At 35.0% G+C, this 23,395-nt stretch overlaps 1 protein-coding gene across 4 annotated transcripts in view; it reads right to left on the bottom strand.

The window, feature by feature from the left end:
- The window catches only part of LOC150091163 (growth factor receptor-bound protein 14-like), a 452,305-nt gene that overhangs the window by 31,246 nt on the left and 397,664 nt on the right, over nucleotides 1-23,395 (bottom strand). For all 4 annotated transcript variants that reach the window (XM_090382372.1, XM_090382364.1, XM_090382349.1 and 1 more), the window contains 2 exons: nucleotides 22,383-22,484; nucleotides 10,315-10,431 (listed from right to left, as the gene is read on the bottom strand). In XM_090382372.1, the coding sequence (XP_090238498.1) occupies nucleotides 10,315-10,431; nucleotides 22,383-22,484 (219 nt within the window). The remainder of the gene's footprint in view (nucleotides 1-10,314; nucleotides 10,432-22,382; nucleotides 22,485-23,395) is intronic.

Below are 23,395 nucleotides of genomic sequence, written 5' to 3' on the forward strand. Positions count from 1 at the left end.
GAAGCTTATGGCAAATCTAAGCTTCCAGATAGAACAGCTCGCAGGCAGTTTAGAATGTTTAAAGATGGATGTGATTCAATTGGTGGTCCTGGAACTATAACCACTGCTTCTCTAATCATGAGCGAAGACTGCTGTAAAACAGTAAGATAACTGGCAGAGATGTTGAGAATATCAGTAGGAAGCACGCATGGTATTCTCTATCACTATTTGCATATGACATGTTTGTACATACTTTGTTCCAAGTCTACTCGTGCCCAGTAATGGCAAGTTTGCATTGAGGTTTGTCTGAAGCTGAAATCCAAGTATATCATATACTTGGATGTCAGGAAAGCTTTTGGAAGACTGCTGTACAAATTGGAGAGGTATGGCATTAATAGTAAGTTGCTACAATGGATAAAGGATAAAGTTGCTATAATGGTTGAGTGAGAGATGACAGAGGGTGGTAATCAGTGGACAAATGTTATTTGTGGAGTTCAACAGGGTTCGGTGCTAGGCCCACTGTTGTATTGTGTATTCATCAATAATATTGAAGAAGGTATATTAGGACTAATGTCCAAGTTTGCAGATGATACAAAGGTTAGCAGGGTTGTTAACGATGGTAAAGACAGTATGCTACTCCAAATGGATCTAGATAAGTTGGGGAAATGGGTTGAGAAGGCAACTGCAGTTTAACATTGGCAAATGCAAAGTACTGCACATGGGTAGCAATAACCCAAGAGAAACATACCAACTGTGTGCTACTACACTCAGGAAAGTGGAAAAGACCTGGGGGTAATTGTGCAGTCAAATACGAAGTTCGCTGAGCAGTGCAGAAGGGCTGCCAGGGCAGGTCATGCAGTCTTGTCAATGATATATAGGAATTTTGCTGGCAGGGACAGGGGGGGTGATTATCCCATTATACAAGGCAATGGTCAGGCCACACCTAGAGTACTGTGTACAGGTCTGGAGGCCTCATTTTAGGAAGGATGTAGAGTTGCTAGAACGAGTACAAAGAAGGGTAACAAAGGGGTGCTCTTACCAAGAAAGGCCTAAGTTATGCAAATTGCAGTGCCTGGAGATCGCAGATTGCAGGTGCAAATTGGCACCTGCCTCAATTGGTGCCTCAATCAGATCGCAGGTGCAAATTGGCACCTGCGATCTGATTGAGGTGTATAAGGCCTTGAATGGGTTGAGCGGGCTGAATGCTGATGGGATTCTTTCCTCTTGCTCAGATTAAGAACTGGAAGGGGCACAGTTTCAAATTGAGGAAAGACAGTTATAGAACAGATGTGCAGAAATTTTCCTTTAGCCAGTGGGTAGTTGATTGGCAGAACAGACTTCCATCTTTTGTTGTGGAAGTTGAGAGCCTAAATAAATATAAGCCTGAGCTGGACAGGCATTTGGAACGATGGAGGGGTTAAATGAGAGGTTTTTTTTTTTTTGGCTGATGCTGAATAAGCTTCCTTTCTTGCATTTTATGCCTCTGCTAATGCTAATCCTGGTGTTTCCAAGGTTTTCTGCTTTCTCCTGCTCTTTTTTCTCTTGTATAAAAGGTGTGGCTATTAAATAATGAGACTGTGCATGCAGCCACTGCACATCAAGCACCATCCATGGAACAAATCCACAGCAGTTGATCCTGAACGATTCCGTAGTTGTTTGCCAAGGCTCATTCACTTTGCAGTGTGCTAGAAAAACGACAGACAAAAGAATCGAATAATGAGGAAACCTGAAATTTTTAACAAAACTAAAAGTTAAGAGATGTTACATCAAGTTTATGGAGAAGATACTATGTCAAGAGCTTGCATGTTTGAATAGCATAAAAGATGTTTAGATAGAAGAAAGAATGTGGAAGGCTATGAACGACCAGGCAATCTGATATCCATGAAAACTGATGAAAATGTGGAGTGGGTAAGTAAACTGATTAAACTTGATCATTGCCTAAGCATCAGAACTCAATATGGACAGAGAAATAAACAAAACAAAATTTTAGCTAAAAATTTGGGCAGGAGAAAAGTATGTGCCAAAAATTTTGAACGAAGATCAAAGAATGACAAGACTCCAAGTTTGTGAAGATGTTTTGAAAAAAACTGAAGAAAATCCAGACTTTCTCCGAACTGTAATTACTTGCAATGAAAGTTGGCTGTTCCAGTATGATCCAGAAACTAAAAGACATTCCATTGGAAGACAAAACTATCTCCCAGGCCCAAAAAAAATGAAAAAATGTTCTTGTTTTCTTCGATATTAAGAGAATTATGGCTGAATACATCCACCATATCAGACTGTTAATCAAACTTGTGGTTCTGACAAGGCTGCTTGAAAAAATTAAAAGGAAGAGACCTGAATTGTGGAAGGATGGCTGGATACTTCATCAAGATAATGGATGCTCCAGTGCACAACGCACTTGCTCACCAGTTTCTGGCCAAAAAAACAAATACCTCTGTGTGAACATGCACCCTACTCTCCAGATCTAGCTCCTTATGATTTTTTTCTCTTCCCTACATTGAAAAGTGTACTTAAGGGAACCCATTTTCAGTTCATTGAAGACAAAGAGAAAAAAAAAAAAAAAAAGATCAAAGTGTTAAAAGCCTTACAGAAATGTTTATGTACAAGCCCAAGGCAATTATTTTGAAGGGGATAACTTGTAAAGTATGAAATATTTCATTATATTTATTTTTTATTGCAAGTCATTATTTATTAGCCACATCTCATATTAATGACATTTTCCTTACCTTCCTTAAACTACTACTTAAAAGTATCATTCACATTTAAATAAATAATGAGTCCTTCAATATTTTACCTCTAGTATTGTGTACATGTGAGAGATAGAAATGCCACTTGTTATTCTCTGGTATTGTTTTGTGGAGAGCCAATAATTAAATGCTACACTGTAAGCTAGTATAGTGGAGATATATAGCTACAGAGAAAAAATAGACAAATTAAGTGGTACCCAGCACATTATCTTCCTTTCTACCTGTGCAGAGACATGGTGCCCACTGCTTAGGTTCAGGTTTTGTATTAAATATTATAGACTCCAAATTTCCCACTACATTCTCAAATTCTAGCAAGAACAAGTGTTTTTTTCACATATTTGTTCCACCAAATATGTGATGCTTTTTTTTTTTTTACTTTTTCTATTTGTCTGAAAGTCATTTTGTGTAAATAAGTTATACGTTTTTTTCCCCTAGTTTCTCATATTAAACAGAACCATATTTGAAAAATTAAATAACATCTACTACACTAAACTTATTTTATTAAATAAGTTTAGAGCAATATTTTCAAATTGAATTGAATTGAATTTAAATGGAAATCATGCTTCAGACTACAACAGCAAGGCAACAGACTCAAAATAGCGAGAGTGAGTGCTGTGGCTCGAAAAGAACTGAAGGGTGGTTCTCCTATGAAATACAGCCTTAAGAAATGTAATACTTGTGCAATGTTTGCGTGCTATCTGGAATGGGACACGATGTCCTGCTGTGGGTCATCATGGAACAAGTAAATATATGTGCATGTACACTAAAGTGAGAAGCACAGTAAATAAATTTGAAATAGTAGTTAAAGCATTAAAAAAATGAGACATTGTAGAGATATGAAGACATGGTGTCACTCAGATATACAAGAATATTATGATCTTAGTTAAGAAGCATATTAAATCTAAGGAAGTGTAACATTGAGTCAGTTTGATGTGACATAAGCACTGGAAGCACTGGGAAAATAAAAATGAGAGTAGTAGCGTATCATTGGCCTAATGACTTTGATGAGTATAACAAAAAGTTATACAGAGAATTAGAGTGAACTAGTAAATCAGAATGTTTTATAATGGAAATTTTAACTTTCCGCATATTGACCGGAACTTGTGGGTTGGTCACTCACACACTTGCAAGGCTTTTGTGGATTTATTGGATAACTGATTTCTACAGTAGCACATCAGAGAGGTAACAAGAGGAAGTAATACTCTTGACCTAATTATCAATAGTGATTCCTCATGCATTAAGAATCTGCAGACAAAAGACCCACTGGGTGGCAGTGATCACAGTGTACTGATATGAGATTTACTTAAATACGTAACTACCGACAAGGGAAGAGTTTTTGATTTCGTAAGGGTGACAATAGTCTTTCAGACAGTTTTTAAATTCTATGCAGTGGGACCATCTGATAATTTTGCCAACAGAAAATTCTAAATGGAAAACAATTGTGGAAGCTATTAGGCTTTTTATCTACTAAGAAATACCATTCCAGACTTAGACCTAAATGGAAGTTAGATGTACTGATGAGAATTGTGGCGGAGAAGAAACAATCATTGGATGCATATAAATTATCAGGTGACTGAAGCCCATGGTTGATATTAAATAGTTTGTAATTAAGCCACAAGGGAGGTTAGACAAGCCAAGGGAGATTATGAAAAGTCTGTTGCAAATAAAAACAGCAACAACTTCTTTACTTACATTAACAGTAGAAGGAAGGGTTTGAATCATATTGGTCCACTTGATGTTAGTTATCCTGCTCAAGTTGCTGACAACTGAATAGGTATTTTGCATCTACATTCACACATGAAGAATCCTTTAGGGAATGGTGCCAGAAGTTTTTCAAAATCTAACAGGGAGCTAAATGCATTTGAGATATCTGAGAGGAAAGTGGAAGAAAAACTTAAAAAAAGAGGCTTGGATGGGATCTATCAATTAATATATTAAGGAAGGTAAGCAAACAGCCATAATTATAAGAGCATCTCTAGATTCAGGGGAGGTCCCTACCTATGAACTGGACATGTACAAATGTATTCCCAATTCACAATGGAGGATCAAAACATGACACAAATAATTACTAGATATCAGATTATATGCCCTACTATGTTTACATTTATTATTTGTTTATTAAAATTAATTGAACCACGATTTATTTTTCATTCAATATGTTAAAGTAATAAAACTGTTAATGAAAAGATTTCCTTTTCAAACTCCTAATAATTTTTGTTACAATGCACAATAACATATTTCTCAAAATGATCCATTGTAAATTTGTGGCCTTACATGCAAATAAATACAGATGCAATGATTCGGCATCTAATTTTCCACATATAAAATGTGCAACAGCTACAAAACATCTGTCGTTTCATTAAAGGACATCCAAATGTAGTTTATTGTATCTTGACAAATACTGTGTTAAGGTAATTCTCCCTCAAGGTAGATGCATCTTGAATATTTGATTTATACAATATTTTTTGCAAAAATTGCTTGAGACTCAATTGTTTAACTTATTTAGAAGGGCACTACTGCCTACCAGGGCAAGACTCAAATCCTTTGAAATAATTTTTCTCTTCTTTTGAAGTACATGATTTGGTCTGGAAATTTTTCCTTTGCTTGGCCATAATGTGCAATGCTGTTTTCACATGTTGGTCAATCTGAAATTTTTTCTTGCATGGAACTTTCTTTTTGCAAACAGCACAAAATACAATAATGCTATCTGTGATAATATATTTTCTGTGACTGGCAGTCCATATGAAGTTTTGTAACATATTTAATTTTTGGCATGTTTACCAAAAACATTTTGTCTGATGTAGTCGATAGCATGAGAACGAATATCAAAATAGCATTAAAACTGTGAAGTAATTGTGTTTATTTTATTATTATTTTCCCCCTCCTTTCATTTGCTAGTATTATTTTCTTAATTTGCATTACCCTCTCTTTCCGTGACTCTTTTCCCATAGAATTACTGGTTTTTTTTTGTCTTCGCCACCTCCTGGGCAACACTCATCAGTGGCTCTTTTATCTGTCATTTTCAACGCATCACTATCCTCCCACAACTCTAAAACAAAGGTTCCCCCACTAGAGACCTCTCCATCTACCAGATTTCCACTCTCTGATGGTGTAATGGGGGTTTTTGCATCTTTATGTTATGATCTGAAATTGCAGTCTCTTTCGTCTTGTTTTCACTATTTTCATATACTACCTGCTACTTCCATTGCCTGAAGGTTCTCAGATGGTACCATTTGGCCCAATGATTATAATTCTCGTGTTTACTACGTACAGCATGCTTTACTCTCAAAGCTCTTATTTCCCTTCCCCTTTAATGTTGCCCCCATTACGTACTCTCTCTCTCTCTCTCTCTCTCTCTCTCTCTCTCTATCTGCGATGCCCCATCAACAGAAATAAACACACTAGCCAACACAATTTTTACCTCCAAGAACTGCTGTTTTTAACCAATTTTTATGCATAGATTTCAAAAAAATCACCATGATAGTAATGTATGACATACTAATTTATTTTAACAGATATAAGCTAATTCTCTTAATTTTAGCAATTGATTCTGGCCTCGATAAACTATGTATGGTGCACTATAGTTGCCGATGCACTTAATCCCTTGTGTTATTTCTTGTGATAAACTATGTATGGCACACCACATTTGCCGATGCGCTTAATAAATCCCTAAACCAACAACAACTTGTGATAAACATAATCAGACTTCTTTCTATGGTTCTTAGGTTCAAATTCCGATGCAACAATTTACAATTTGAAGGGAGCATGCAGCATTTTTGGTCAGGATTTTTGTTGGCTGTGCCAAAGTTTTCCAAGTATTCACTGATCGTGACATGTTCTCAGGTTTGTAAATCTATCCTCCAAACATTTTTTACACTTGTATTACAAACTTGAATTTTACATACATATAACTTTATTTTAACATTAAACATTGATGCATCTTTTGATGTAGATGTGATAGAGACATTTTATGGTGATTTTCGGAATTAGTGCATTTATTTCCTCCAGAATCACATATTTTCATTGAGAAGGTATGAAAAAAAAAATTTTTTTGTTGGCTAGTGACATATTTTTGAGCAGATGAGCTGAGAGGTGGCAACTGAAGTTTAACATTGACAAATGTGGAGTACTGCATATGGGAAGCAGTAACCACAGAGTAATGTATCAATTGTGTGGTACTACACTGACAGTGGTAGACAATGAAAAGGACCTGGGGTAATTGTGCAGGCAGATATGAAGTTTTCTGAGCAGTGCAGACTGTCTGCAAGAGTAGCTAATGGTGTCTTGTCAATGATATACAGGAATTTTTCTAGCAGGGATAAGGAGGTGATTATCTCCTTGTATAAGGCAATAGTCAGGCCACACCTTGAGTACTGTATACAGGTCTGGAGGCCTCATTTTAAGAAGGATGTAGAGCTGTTGGAATGAGTACAGAGAAGGGCAACAAGATTAGTGAATGGAACAAAGGGTTGCTCTTATGAAGAAAGGCTTAGGTTTTGCAAATTACAGTGTCTGGAGACTAGGCACCTGCGAGGTGATCTGATTGAGGTGTATGAAGCCTTGAATGGTTTGAGCATGCTCAATGCTGATGGGATTCTTCCTCTTGCTCAGAATAAACACCTGAGAGGGCATAAATTCAAATTGAGGAAAGACAATTGTAGGATAGATGTGTGGAAGTTTACCTTTAGCCAGTGGATGGTTGATTGCTGGAACAAACTTCCATCTGTTGTAGAAGTTGATAGCTTAAACAGATTCAAGGCAGAACTAGACAAACATCTGGAGCAAGTGGATGGGTGAAATGGGAACGGATTTTTTTTTTTTTTTTTTTTGGTTGATGCTATATAAGCTTGCTTTCTTGCATCATGTGCCTTTACTAATGCTAATATGGGTTTTCTGTTTTCCAATATTTACAAGGACTGATTGCCTACCCACTTAGCACAAGCCTACTCTTTCTTCTACTATACTCTTCCTTTCTAAAACAATAAAAACACACATATATAAACATAACATTAACTTTATGTAAGATTTGGATCTTATAAAACGTTTCCCATGCAATACAGTGACTTGATATGTAGTTCCAAGATCAAGTTAAGGAATATGCAGTATTGCTTGTAATATTTGTGTTATTAGTATTAGTAATGGCCGCATGGTGCAAGAAAGCCTATGGCTTATGCTGCACTAGCCAAAAAAAAAAAAAAAAATCCAAACAAAACAATGATATAAATAAATAATAATAATTAATAAAAAAAAAAAGGAAATTAAACCTATCATCCTATGCGCTTCCCTTACCCAAAAGTACTATCCATTTGAATTTCCCCAAACTGTTGGCCTCTACCACGCATGAAGGCAACTTATTCCAGTAATTTATAACTCGCTGGCTAAAATAAAACTTCCTGCAGTCCAATCTAAACATTTCCCCCCGTAACTTGAATTTATGTCCCCTAGTTCTAGCATCATTTATAATCTTGAAAATTTCATCCTCATTCATTTTACTGATGCCTCTCAGGGCCTTAAACACCGCAATCAAATCTCCTCTAAGGTGTCTAGTTCCCAAACTTTGCAACCCACATATTTGAAGCCTTTCTTCATAAGGACGCCCTTTTGCCGATCTCACCAGGCGAGTTACCTGTCTTTGCATCCTTTCAAGAAGCTTGATGTCTTTCTTTAGGTGCGGTCTCCATACTTGAACACAGTATTCCAAGTGCGGTCTAACATAAGCCTTATATAATGGGATTATCACGTCCCTATCTCTACTTGGAAAAGTTCGATAGATCATCGATAGGACACCATGGATCTTCCTTGCAACCTGTTTACAATCCTCAGAGAATTTCATGTCTGACCGCATCGTAACACCCAAGTCCCTTTCCGCCAGTACTGGGTTTAGTTGAACTCCACCAAGTGAATAAGTTATTTTGGGATTACTGTTTCCCAGGTGTAATACTTACACTTTGTTGGATTAAAGCATAGATGCCATTTTTCTGACCATTCCTGAAGTCTATCTAGGTCTCTCTGAAGAAGCTCAGCTTGACAGTGATCATTAACTACTCTACCAATTTTAACATCATCTGCAAATTTAGACATCACGCTCTCTATCCCTTCATCAATGTCGTTTATGAAAATTAAAAACAACAGTGGTCCTAATATTGATCCTTGGGGAACCCCACTTCTTACATCAACCCAATCTGAGGAATAGCCATTTATCACAACCCTCTGCCTCCTGCCCTGAAACCATCCTTCTATCCATCTAAGGATTTTCCCAGTGATTCCAACCTGTTCCAGCTTATAAAGCAACCGCTCATGTGGGACTGAGTCAAAAGCTTTGCTGAAATCTAAACAAACAATGCCACCTGGGCATGAAATTCTAATGCCACCTGGCTATGAAATTCCATGCAAGAGCAATTTAACCCAATTTCTATTTAATCAGAGAGTGAGATACATTCATAGAATTTCATAAATCAGGAATGCTCAGGGGCTGGTACATGACAGATTTTTGAAGGTTATGTACATAGCCTCAATTTCAGAGGTAGATAATACAGTAGTTCTGATCCCTATAAAGCAACAGTCTCCAGCATTAAGCCAAAATGTTAACCATACTGCTAGATTGGACACCATTTTGGCAGTATGGGTTAAGACAATGGTTGTATGCTGCCCCTGGGATGGGTGTTGTAATTGTCGAATAGTTTTTAATGAGAAGTGCAGCATGATTTCAACAATCAATTTCATGGTATACAGTAGTTGTCTTCACATGACATCAAGGAAGCAGAAAGTTTGTGAAGAAGGCAGAGTATTTAAAGACAACTAAATATAGAGAATGCTTTTTTATCAAAAGAAAAACATAAATCTATTTGTATTATCTGCCAAAAAAATGTATTTATTTTTTTGGTATGAAAGAATATAACACCAAGCATCTTTATTCATTAACTAATGCTACTGCTTAAAATTTGAGAATTTCTGAAGTTATTTTGCATTAAATTGTTTCAGTGTTTTTATCAAAAACAGTAAAACAATTTAATGCAAAATAACTTTTTTCTGAGTTGCCACATATGGACTATAAGTACAAAGTTTCAGTATGGAATTTTGAAGTTTTCACCTTTTACATTAAAGTGAAATTACTGTCAATCAGAATTTAACAGGAAAACTCCATCGTTAGCAGTAATATCCTCTGCATCGATTTAATTCAATTTCAGTTTTTTGTAAACCCAACCTATAAAATTGCATCTATAATTACTTGGAAGGGGAAACAGCAATGTTTACCGAGGATTTCAAGATAATCTAATAACATAACTTTATTAACATAATAAATTTTTATTATGTGTGCACACATCATATACCTGTGCCTGTGAAATGGTGAATAACCAAGTTCTAAATTAACTAGGGTTACATAAATTTTGCTTGTAGTGCATTTTCATTACATGGGACAGTTCTTGAAATTCGACCCATATTTTTTATTAATTTGACACTATTTTTAATGTAATAATCAAAATATATGACCATTTGTTAAGATACATACTCCACTAACTATAAAAAAACGAAGCTGTTTAAAGCTCTGATCTCCAAATTTAAATACCGTATATATCTTTCATACCTTCCAAATATATCCTTCTGCTGCAGCTATGGCTTCTGCTTCCTTTGGATCTTCAACAACTCTTCCATGATTTCCTGTGAAATCCATGGCAACTCTTGGCTTCATTGGGGTATAGTCCTGAAAAATTTCAAATATCCCTATACACACAATGAAAAATATTATAGCATGCTATTTTAACTTATTTTAAGAGGAACAGATTATTTTACATATTTAAAAGATTATATGGATTGCAATTATGTATAGCAGTCCGCATGTACCCCCTGGACCATTTCAATGCTGCACTTGACCACAGAGAAGTATTTAAATTTCAGAATAATCTGATTTTAGTGGTTTCACAAAACTGGTGATATGTTTGGTGATATGTACGGGAAGTTTGAAATAAGATATGAAATGGCATGTGATAAAATGCAGGCATTCCATTTCATTGTTGTCTTGTATTAAAACTTATTTTTAAAACTTGCGTAGCATGATAATTTACTAATGGCAACAATCAAGTTTAAATTTGTTTAGGTTTCTTTTCTTTTCTTAAACTTCAAACACTCAGCAGCAGTCAATAATAAAGAATTGTTATGCGACAAATCAAAAGTAACATATTGCATTGCATTATTGTCAGTCATCATCTCAGTCGTGTTCCAGTATTCTCATTCTGTCTTGTACTTACAGTATGCAATATAGAAGGGGAGAAGGAACCTATATCTGATAGTAAGGTAAGCCCTAACTTGAATATTTTCATTGATAATTTCCTATTTCCTTTGGAATTGTATTTTTCTGTTCTTAAGATTTTAGTGACTTATGGGAATCGATAGGAAACATTTTTAATCCCGCTACTAACTTAGTTATTGCTGCAAGGTACTAAAAAATAGCTAAAAGCAATAGTAATACTTATTGCCGTAGCTTCGCACCTCATTTAATAATAGCTAATTAAATTTGCTCTCCTTTTTCCATATCATTAGAGTCATGAGCAGTGCAGTATAACAAATAATTTAATTATTGAAATACACTATGGTTTTTTATTTTAGTTTTTCAGATAATCTCAAGAGGTATAAAAAAGTAAACCTTAAAGAACTTGATTTGGTCACATAAAATGACAACAAGAAAGCGAAAGATAAATTATGAAGACCATAAATTCAATGATAGTGGGACAAATGAATATATTTTTCACACAACAAAAAAGGCACTTTGTCTGATATGCCATGAAACTGTTAACAGTTTAAAATTGTTCAATATTATGAGACACCAAGAATCCCGTCATAAAGAGTATTCATCATTTCATGGAGATGTACGATTGAGAAAGCTGAGTGCACTGAAAAAAATATTTGGATAACCAGCAAAGTTGTTTCAAAAAAGAATTTGTCAGGTGTGCATGCTAGCTACCTTGTGAGAGGAGGGCCATTCATTGATAGTGAATTTATAAAGACTTGCATGTTAACAGTAATGAAAGAAGTGTGTCATGATAATTTACAATGTATTCAGAATGTAAGTTTATTTATGATTACAAGGCTTTTGGAGGACATGGGAGAAAAGCTCTATTCTACTCTGACTGAAAAAGCAAAACAATTTCAGTATTTTTCATTAGCTCTCGACGAGAGCATTAATATAACAGGCATTGCTCAACTACTAATTTTTATTAGGCTATAGATTCCAAGTTTATGATCACAGAGAAGCCATGTGCTCTTCAAAGTATGACAGATACTACAACAGCAGAAAATATATTTATGAAAGTGTCCGAAAATTTAAGGAATCTTAATCTGAGCTGGAATAAATTAAAGTGAAACAATTGATGGTGCAAAAAATATGGTAGGAGAAAAATCTGGGGTATCTGCATGAATTAATGAAGAAATAGTGAAAGTTAATGGTACATTCCTATGCAGTTTCATTGTATAATTCACCAACAGGCTTTATGTGGAAAAATTTTTAAATGTGATGAATGTTGTTGTTTCAAGCATTAATTACATCAGGCATTATGAACTGATTCATATAAATGCAGAATATGAGGATGTGCTGTACCACACTTAAATTAAGGTGCTTAGTAGAGGAAATGTCCTTAAATGGTATTTTTCTCTTTGTCATGAAATTAACATATTTCTAACAGAAAAAGGAAGAACTCAAAAGGAATTTTCTGACTCAGAATGGATTTGGGCTTTGGCTTTCTTAAGTGATATTGTGGAACATCTGAATAATTTAAATTTAAGATTACAATGCAGAGGAAAGTTTTTATCAGATATGTTCACTGAGGTGAAAGCATTTGAAAAGAAACTGAATATTTTGGTGAAACAATTTTGTGAATGCAATTTTGTGCATTTCTCTTGCTGTAGAGAACTACAATCTAATAGAGAAACGATTTCTCAGTCTTCTCTAGAAAGATACACAGACACTAAAAATTTTGAAGAAGGAATTCATATCATTAGAGTCATTACATGAATACAGGCACTCCCTGGCTTATGTAATACTTAACTTGCAGAAATTCGACTTTATGTAAGTTTTTTGGGCAGGTGCAAACTTAAAAAAATCGCGGAAACGTATTTTGCATCCTGTAGGAATAAATGGAGAATGAAAATCATATCATGAAATCATATCATATCATATCATGAAAATATTGTAATGTGAACCCAATAACACATTGTTTTTTTTTTGATAATTTGTTCCAAGACCTGGGAAGTTTAAATTTTCACTATATAACTAAGTCATTTATCTCTCTAAAAGGTCATTTTTATAATGGAAATTGCACTACACTTTCATCATTATCATATGTTCGGTTATAAGATTCAATTTTGAATGCCATTGTGATATTTTTCTACAGCACATTTCTGGAGGTCACTACCATAAAACAATAAAAACAATTTGCACTTTCCGGTGTATTGGGCTTTTCTGATAGAACAATCTATTATAAATGGGTAGTAAACTCGATCTTATTGCATTTGCAATAATACCAATAACTGGAATTCTGTGGGTTTTTACGTTACGGTATTATGATGAAATTAGCCCCTTCACTGAAATCTTCAATCATAAAAAAACAAATAAATTTTCAGAATATTCTCTTCGTTCTTATTTACTTATTACAATGATGGAGGGAAAGCAACCAGTGGAAAGTGCAAGTGGTGGCAGGGCTAGGAAACGAAACAAAATTGATTTAGAAATTAAGATAATTAATTAAGAAGTACTAAGCAGGACAAAGTTTGCATCTATTGCACAGAATTAGGTCTCACTGTTTCAACAGCAGATCGACCGTATTTATCAGTCAGGGGGCTTGAACCCCGGGCTACTCAAAGAGCGTGTGCTACTGCACTCCCGCTCATGACCACTCGGCTATGAAGGCCTTCCAACTTAAAGGAATTTGCAGCGGGAATGTTCTCCACTTTCAGAAGTACATATATTTGAGAGTCAATGTTTTCTAAAATGAAAATGATTTTATGTAAATGTTCATCGAATTTCTGATGAACATTTACATAAAACCTTAAGGTAATGTGTAACAAACATTGAGAAAGTAATAAATAAATTGCAGCCTCAGGTGCTCATTGAACATATACAAAAAGAAATTAATTTGTATTAATTAATTAACAAAAATGTAATTTTATGACATGGAAGAAGAATAAGTTATTCAAAAATAAATATGTATATATCATGAATTTATTTTGTTATGTATGTCATTGACTAATTGTTATTTATCTTTCAAGCAATGTATCCATTCTTCACACTTAATTACAGATGGACACAATTTGTTCATCTTTAAGTTAATATTACTGTATGTGAGTAATTTTTAGTGGCTGCCCTGCATTCTATTCTAAAGCTCAGGAAACAAATACATAAATTTTTTTTTTAGTAAGATCTGCAAAGAAATGCTAGAAGTGGTTTTCGTTGCGGCCCTCATGAACTGATGGGCTGCATTTGCAACAGATTGCAAATGCAGCCCATCAAAAGCAAAAGGTTGGGGACCACTGATGTAAAGCATATAGAGCAGATCAAATGCCACCCTTTTCCATCACACTACAAAATTTGTAATTATAATTTTATTGGAGGAGATGCTGCTTTTAATGTAATTGGTTTAAAAAAACATTAGATACATCATATGAAAAAATTTTTCCTTAAGCAAAATTTTCACTGGATTCCATTTTTGGTATAAATTATGAATAACCATCCTTAAAGGACTGGCAGCAGATAGAGCTATGCAAAGTTTTAGATTAACTAGAAACTTAGTACCTCTATTAAGGGCAAGTATGCAATGCTGCACCTAATATACTGGAGGCCACCACTCAGTATGAGCCAGTATAAACATGGGTCATGGTGTAGCACCCATTCCTCTATGTCACTGAGGTGGCAGATGACTTGGATCATCTGGTATAATGCCATCACTTTGCTTATAGGAGGCTTGAAGTGGTGAAACCCATGTTTAGTTTTTAGAGTGAAACTACAGTATTCCTTACTTTGAGGGTACAGCTATAAATAATTGTTATCTGGCTGCTAGACAGTTTATCCACCAAACTGAACCAACTGATAACTCTCTAGAAGTATCTGGATCAGCTAGAAACTGGATGGACTTCTATATGAGAGGCACTGTCAAGGAGCTGGGTATATTCTTGCTGTGTATATGCCATATCAATAATATATATAGATTTATCACCCCAACTCTACTTTATCTATTTAATGCATCATAAATAGTCAAGCTGATGCAAAAAAGATCTAAACCTCCAAAAAACTTCAGCATTCATTTTGCAAATACACACGGGATCAGTATGCTCATTTCCACCTGCAATCTGCCAAGCCCCACTTACTTTTTCTGACAGTCTCAAGTTATCAGTTGCCTCAATCACTATTGATCTTAAATTGCCCTAAAATTCCTTTTGCACATGTCCATTCTGATAATTCTTCTCAGAAACTTCATAATTTAGAATTTCCTCTGGTTGAAAATATCTCTACCTCATTCTATCAAATTCATTTGTTACCTCTACTAATCACTCTAAACTCTTTGACTTCCTTTCTTTGAAACTCTAGTTTCTCCAGTCTAACTTTCCTAATAGTGAAGTCATTTTTCTTAATGATCTTAAATGTTCACACTCCAACTGGCTTCAATTTTCTAGTTACACGGACCTAGCTGGTTGAGACGTTTGAGGCCGCTGCAATTGCTAATGACCTCACACAGCTTGTTTATTTACCTACCAAAATACCAGACAATCCTAAACATAGCCTAACACTCCCTGGTATTTTACTCACTGACAGCCCTTCAATCAGGACCAGACTAAGGTATTTCGGTGCCCGGGAAGAAAGGTTTTTCAGTGCCTTTTACTAAAGATATATATATATATTTATTTATTTATTTTTCCTCATTGTTCTTCTGTTTTTAATACCCTAGGCAAGAGCCCTGCTAGCCCATATCTTAATCTGGTACTGCCTTCAATGTATACAATGAAGAGCCATTAGTGAGGAAAATATTAAAGTACACAGTCAACGGTAGTTGTCCTTGAGGCACCTCAGATCACAACTTAATGATAGCCTCTTTTCCAATGGAGACTCTCGCTTATGGCCATTCTCAGCCTAGAGTTATTTGGAATTACAAAAATGTGAAATGGGGTGGGCTTCCTCTTTCACCAGTTGGATCTGTTTTAAATCTTCTGATCTTAATGCTCTGATGAATTGTGGCAGTAAAATTCTTGTAGAAATGAAATCCTTTCCTTTATCAAAACTTCGGTTTTCTAATAAATGTACTAAGGCTGTTCAAGATTTGAATGCTGAATATCGCAACTGACTTGTATCCAAATCCCAGGCTTCATTTTCTCTTTACACTAACTTTCATAACAAATGTAAAACAATTACTGATTTTGAACAGGCTAAGAGGAGGCAACTTGCTTTTGTCCAAATGGTAGTTGAGCAATCTCATCTCCTGCCAAACTTACAGGCTGCAACTTCTGTCCGTCTATAACTTCCTTTGTCAACCTGATGGTTCAACTGCATCTTCAGCTAAAGATAGATGCTGACCTATTAGTACACTACTTTTCTTCTAATCCTTGTATTGACAATCTTGATATATTATCTCCTACCATACTCAATGAATGTCTCATGTGGTCTTCTAACAGACAATATTAGAATTCTGAACAATCTCATTGCCAAAAAAACTGCAGGTTCTGGTGGAATTTCTCCACTTGCTCTCAAAGCCTGTGCCCAGGGCTTACTCATGCTCATCCAATTCATAGTCACTGATGACAGCAAACTACATTCCACCTTCTAGTTTGACAAACCTTGCCTTGCATAAACAGCTTCAACTTCTTGAATATTCACCAACCCTTAAATGCCAATATCCAGTAATTCTCACTGTGTTACCTTTTTTTTTTTTTTTTATATTCCATATTCCACTGGTTTTGGCTCTGAAATTTGCTCATATCCAGCCAATTAATAAATGGATGACAAATCTCTCCCTTTCCAAAGTAAAGGACACTCCATCAACTGCCAATTCTTAAAATATCTTAAAACCCTCCATTCGATCAATGATCACTAATATGGATTTCATTAGCATTGATCCACTGGTGATGACAACATCCTCCACAACAGTGTTCCCACACGAAGTAACTACAGTTGGTAGTGTGATTGTCGAGAAAATGGGAAATATATATATACAGCAATATTCCGCATAGCACTGAAAACTGGTACCGAAACTGTTCTGTATTATATGAAACCATGCTGATTGAGGTATAATTATAATGGGTTTCAATTGAATGTGTACCAGAGAAACAGTCTATAAACAAATTATAATAAATCTATAAACAATTTGCACTTGATAACCAATTAAAAGGATTTGAAATGAAAAATATTGCAAAAATTTTATTAATGAAAAGGCGACATCATGAGAGATGAGAAAACAGCTTTATTGTTTATTTAGGTTTTCAATAATAAAGTCTGGTGAAGTCGTCTCTTCTTTTCCTCAGAACAAGTCTTTGTAGCATCGAATCCCATCTTGTAAAATTGCCATATCTTGATGCTATGTTCAACATCTGGATCTCCATTCATAGTCACCTTGCAGGCCATGTCAACCCCCCAAAGAACTTTATCAAATTCTTTGGTACCACGTCAGTGTTATCCACTTCAGAATTGTTTTCCTTTTCTTCATATGCAGTTTGCTCATCAATTTCAAGGAAAGTTGCATCATCTAAGTTATTTGCATGTGAGTCAATGCAGTCACACACACGCTGACAGTGTCCAAAGTTTCGAATCCCAAGTCTTTTCTGATTTTCATGATGTCTTTGATAATTGTTTGAATTTGGGATTCAAAACCAGTGAAATCATTGCCAAATGGGCAAAACATGCTGCCAAACAGAATGCACGTTGTTGGCAAGCGATTTCTAGCCAAGATTCAAATATATTTGAAATCATATTTAAAGGAGTAAAAAACTAAATTGTGAAAAGCTATCACGTCGTCTTGCCAGGATGGAATTAAGAATACTGAACATTGTTGCATGTTGCTATTGGCACATGTGAGACGATAGAGTTGGAACCGCAGCATATATGTATGCATAACTAGGCTACGCCAATGCAGCACATATGTATGCGTACCTAGGCTACGACAACATAGCATATATATACAGCAGGCCCCCGTTATAACGCAGTTCGCTTTATGCTGTTTCGCTATAACGCTGTTCTTATATTATAACCCGTATCTGACTATAACGCTGTCACAGATCACTATAACGCTCTTTTACAGATTGCATTTTTGGCATATTTAACGAAATCGTTTCATTTGATGGAGTCGATAGCTTGAAAATGAATAGCAAAACAGCATTAAAACGTTTCCCACGCCGACTTGAGAAATTTTCCCAAGCTCAGTGAAATTTTCTCGCACGCTAATTTAGTTTCAGTACAGTGACTTGTTACGTAGTTCCGAGATCAACATTTTAAAAAATGATCAAGTATATTGCTTGTAATATTTGCGTTATATGCATTTATCCGAAGTCTAGTCATCACTCAGTAGAGTATTAGACATGGTGCATAACGGAAAGTTTACTTGAACATTGTATCGTAATTAATTCAACCAACACAGTTACATTTTCGAAGAGCTAATAATGACTGATAGGAATGAAAATGCAACAACGTCTGGGCGCAGTACAAAGACTATAAATGTAAGAAAAAGACTGAATTTGAAAAGTAAATTAGACGTTTTGAAGCGAATCGATTCCGGTCAACGACAAACGGATGTGTGCCATAATTTAGGACTTGCAACTTTAACTGTAAGAACAATTATAAAAAAATAAAGAATTAATTTTTGCAGCGGGAAAGATAGCTGTTCCACTGCAAGCAACTAGGACTAGGCCGGCTATTAGGATTGAAATGGAAAGACTTTAATTTTATTGAAGATAATATTCCAATGCAGAATTCAGTTAAGTTAAATATTAAAAAAAGAGAGAGAGAGAAAGAGATTAGCCAATATGATGATCTGAAGAAAACTCGCCTAAAAAAAAAAAAAAATGTGGAACCATTTAAAACTGGTAAGGGCTGGTTGAATAGATTTAAAATCCAGGGAGAAGCCGCAAGTGCAGATCAAGGAGCCGAAACTTTCAAAAAAGAACTTGTTAAAATTGTTGAAGAGGGGTATTATGTGTTATACTTCTCAACAAGTTTTTAACATAGCTGAAGCAGGACTTTTATGGAAACAAATGCCTAAAAGAAGTTTCATATTGAAAGAAGAAAAAAACATGCCAGGTTTCAAAGCGGCGAAGGATCGGTTGACTTTATTGTTGGTTGTAACACTGCAGGGGATTTAAAATTAATACCCCTTTTAGTTTATTTGGAAGAGGGCCAAAGTTCAACTCAAAATCCACACATTTGTCATGATTAAATTCATCAATTAAATTAAATTCATTATTTTAATTGGAATTTTAAATTTACTTTTGATACGCAAGTAGTTACCACATAATTATACGTATGCAATGCAGAATATTTTATATGTGCAAATATTTGAATATTAAATATTTTGACCGACATTTGTGCACCTTTTCATTACTGTTTATTATTTATTAGGAAATATCCTATGGCACCGACCGCAGCTCATAAATACATATGTTACCTTATGGGAAAGCGGCGCTCGCTTAGCGCGGATTCACTTAGTGCTCTGTTTTTCCAGAACGAATGATCAGCGTTAAGCGGGGGTCACCTGTATATATGTAGAGTGCGTGTCTAGGCTATTGAAGGAGTTTTAATATACAGTAAATTTTCAATTTAAACTTAACTGGAAACTGTGTTATAGTGAAACCCATGCTGTTTGAAGCCATGCTAAGTGAAGTATTGCTGTATATATATATATGAAAATTATTTTTAATGTTATGTGTAAATCTTTAATTTAACTTATGCTAATAATGAAAATACCGTGTACCCTGGGAGCGATGTATGTTGAATAAAGGGGGAAGAACGGAAAAGAAAAGTGTAACGTTATAAACAAAGTGCGAATTTTGAAAAAATGCAAAATTTGAAAAGAACGACCAAGGTAGAAATAGCAGATTTTTGAAAAGAAATATATATTTCTTTGCTATCCCGGGTGTTTGAGTATCATGTACTTAACTTTAACCTAGCGTAGCTCCACTGCTTACGTAAATTACAAAATATACATACACCAAAATTCGTCTAACGCTAGGTGCCGCTAGCGTTTCTTCGCATATATACACGGGTTAGCCTCCGGCTCTTTCTTTTTTGTCGACCGGTCAAGTAGCGGTAAGTTATTGTCATTCTTGTCATTCAGACACTCGCTTCCTTTGTCTTCTCTTTTTGGCGGGCTACTTACTTCTGTAAGGTCATCCATGTTCTGTATGTTATACTTTGGCATAATATTTTTTGCTTAACTTGTATTTTATTTATTCAAAATTTATATTCTAAATTATTTTTTACCACGTGTCCGCGTACACGTGTTTTTTGACATACAGAACATGTCAGAAACAGAAGTAAGAGTATTGCTGTTCTTTTTCATAATTTAGGTGGATGACCTCTGAAGAAGACACAGAAATTATGAAAGATACTGCAATGCTATTTCTACTTTGGTCGTTCTTTTCAAAAATCTGCTATTTCTACCTTGGTCGTTCTTTTCAAATTTTGCATTTTTTCAAAATTCGCACTTTGTTTATAACGTTACACTTTTCTTTTCCGTTCTTCCCCCTTTATTCAACATACATCGCTCCCAGGGTACACGGTATTTTCATTATTAGCATAAGTTAAATTAAAGATTTACACATAACATTAAAAATAATTTTCTATATACATTATGGTTGTAGGGTACCTTTGCTCTTGCAGTGTCCCTGATCCATAATTCATATTATCGATATTTCATTTTATCTCTATTCAAATTCAAATCCATTTTCTTTCTTTACTTAATTTTAATTTTTTATTCATAATTATATATATATATATATATATATATATATATATAGAGAGAGAGAGAGAGAGAGAGAGAGAGAGAGAGAGAGAGAGAGAGAGAGAGAGAGAGAGCAGTTATCATCTTTTAAGGGCACGAAAGGTGATACTGTTGTACATGTTGTTACTAATGATATTAAGAGTAGGAGGTCTGAGAATTTAATTAAAAAGTATAGAACTATGTTGAGTCATGATTTAGGACTGAAATTGAAAGTCTCTGTCAGAAAACTTCTCATACTGTTGCACATAAAAGACTGCTGTACAGATTATAGCAGTGCGGCAATTAAAGGCAAGTTACTGCTATGGTTAAAGGATGGTTGAGTGGGAGAAGCCAGAGAGTGCTTATCAATGGGCACTGCTCTTCTTGGACTAATGTTATTAGCTGAGTCCTCCCAGGATCCATTATTGTTTACTATATTTATTAATGACATTGATGAAGACAAATCAGACTGAATAATAAATCTATTTTATAGTTATTTTTCTCAGTTTTCAGAAAGCAAAGTTTTTAATACTGTAAATAATGAATGTGAGAAATAGAAAAACTTTCTCTATAGTGTCATGGCGTGCAGGAAAATTAAAAATGGATGATAATAGTGAGAAAATAGGCATTTAAGCATGTGTAGAATGTAATCTATCTATTCATGGAGGACTACAGATTATTCTCAGATATTTTGTGGACACTTCCTCATCCACTTATTATTCTATGAGATTTACACACTATGTGTGAAGTTGATGATGAAAATGTCAATCTGTTTTTATGTTCTCCATGTTGTTAATATTGAAAAGCATGAGAAATACTACATAAATTTTACATTTCCCACAACTTTTCTTATTTAGCAATTTTCATACCATATGAGTGACGTGCTTGAGAGGTCAGGCTGATTTGGCCATTTATTACTTTAACACATTCACTGCAACTGAAGATGCAAACTTGTGTCCAAGTTTGTGTCTTCAAATTTTAATCCACTTGGAGGAAGAACTACCGTGCTTTTAGAACTTTTTCTTCCAATTTAACAGAAGAAAAACAGGAATTTCTGTAAGGCAACCTTCACCAGGGGCTGATTAATTCAGTCATAGTGAGAAGAAAGCCCAAAAGTGTTTCTGCCCTATCCAATCCAGGCTGACTTAATCCCAGGTTTGAAACTGCAATCAGAAAAAGTGTTAAACCAGTCATTTGTTTTCGTTCCAAATGACAACACCAAAAGTGAATATTTTTTTTAAATGAGAGGCTAAATAATTTAGTTAAACTGGTCATTTGTAAACAACATTGTCCAACTGATGTATAGAATTACTGATATAAATATGCATTTTCAACAGCACATGATGCTCTTTCTCTCAAAAAACCCCCAGCTAACTGCTTCTTGCACTGATACATTCTGGAGTACTTAGTGACAATGAAGCACAAATGGATTTCTGCAGATGATATTTTACAGATGCTCTCAGTGTACAAAACACTTTTCTCCTCCTAAAGGAAACTGAAACAAGCAAGGATGTAAATTACAAAATGAAATAACTAAAAATCAATTTTTAATTTCCTAGGACAACTGGATTTTTTCTGGTAGAAGAGATTAGTTTTATGAATGGCAGTCAGATCTCTTCGCTTTTCTTAATGTGGTAATAAATGTAGATTACATAAGTCAAATTTTTTAAACTAACCTACATTACTTAATACTGCACAATATACATACAGAAAGCAAAGAGTCCGCACTTTCATCTCTTCCATAACATGCAGAAGTTTCTGAATACCTTGTCCTAATCTGCTTGTAATTTTCAAGTAGTTTTTTGTCATGCTGAAAGAAACACAAGGTACTGTTTTAGGGCAATTATATGAGTTTAAAATGCAGCTTAAAATTTTTAAAAGGTTTTTCAGTATTCATAGCAGATAAACTATATAATATATTTTGGGAAGGATATTACGTGGTTGTTATGATATATATATTAATAATTCGTAAAGGTTTATTAACTTAAATATCTCACTTGTAAGACAATTACATCCCCAACAATTACTTCCCCTAACAGGTTTAGATTCAGATATTTTTTGTTTTAATACTTTATGGCATATTCCAGAGGTTCACAAAATTTTTCGGTTCATGGCACCCTTAGTGTCTCCATAATTTTTTTTACGGTGCCCTTAGTGTCTCAATAATTTTTTCACGGTGCCCCTATGCCAAAAGAAATACCTAACAGAACAGTTCCGTTTATTAAGTAGTTAGGTCCAAACAATTTAATAAGTAATGTTGAAACTGTGAACTACCTTGAGCTAGTAGTTCGCACAGTGTCCGACAGCCGTCGAATATCACTGTGTTTGCCTCGAAAATTTAAAATATCCCGTGGCATACCTGTGAGTTCACTGCAGTGTCCTGGGGCACCGCAGCGCACAGTTTGGGAACTGCTGCCATATTCCCATCTTAACTTATTCTTTTACTGTGTAGATTCCCAAAGAGGATCACCACATACAGTAACCTTGACTTCATAAGTAATCACAGAATGGTAAGATGCACACTTTTGATATATACGTAAGAAAAGAGAAACAAACTGACTCGGGTAAATAATACAAAGGTCTTTGAGATAACAGAAGAGGAGAAAAAAACAATATGTTCTGGAACTTAGGAACGAGTTTAAGCTCTGCAGACCTTTCGGGACAAAGATATTGATGAGAAATACAACATTCTGAAAGCGATAAAGCCCAAGGAACTTATTG

This window comes from Mastigoproctus giganteus, chromosome 1 (genome assembly GCF_048544385.1).
Source record: "Mastigoproctus giganteus isolate SK-2022 chromosome 1, ASM4854438v1, whole genome shotgun sequence".
In the NCBI taxonomy this organism is placed as follows: Eukaryota; Metazoa; Arthropoda; class Arachnida; order Uropygi; family Thelyphonidae; genus Mastigoproctus; species Mastigoproctus giganteus.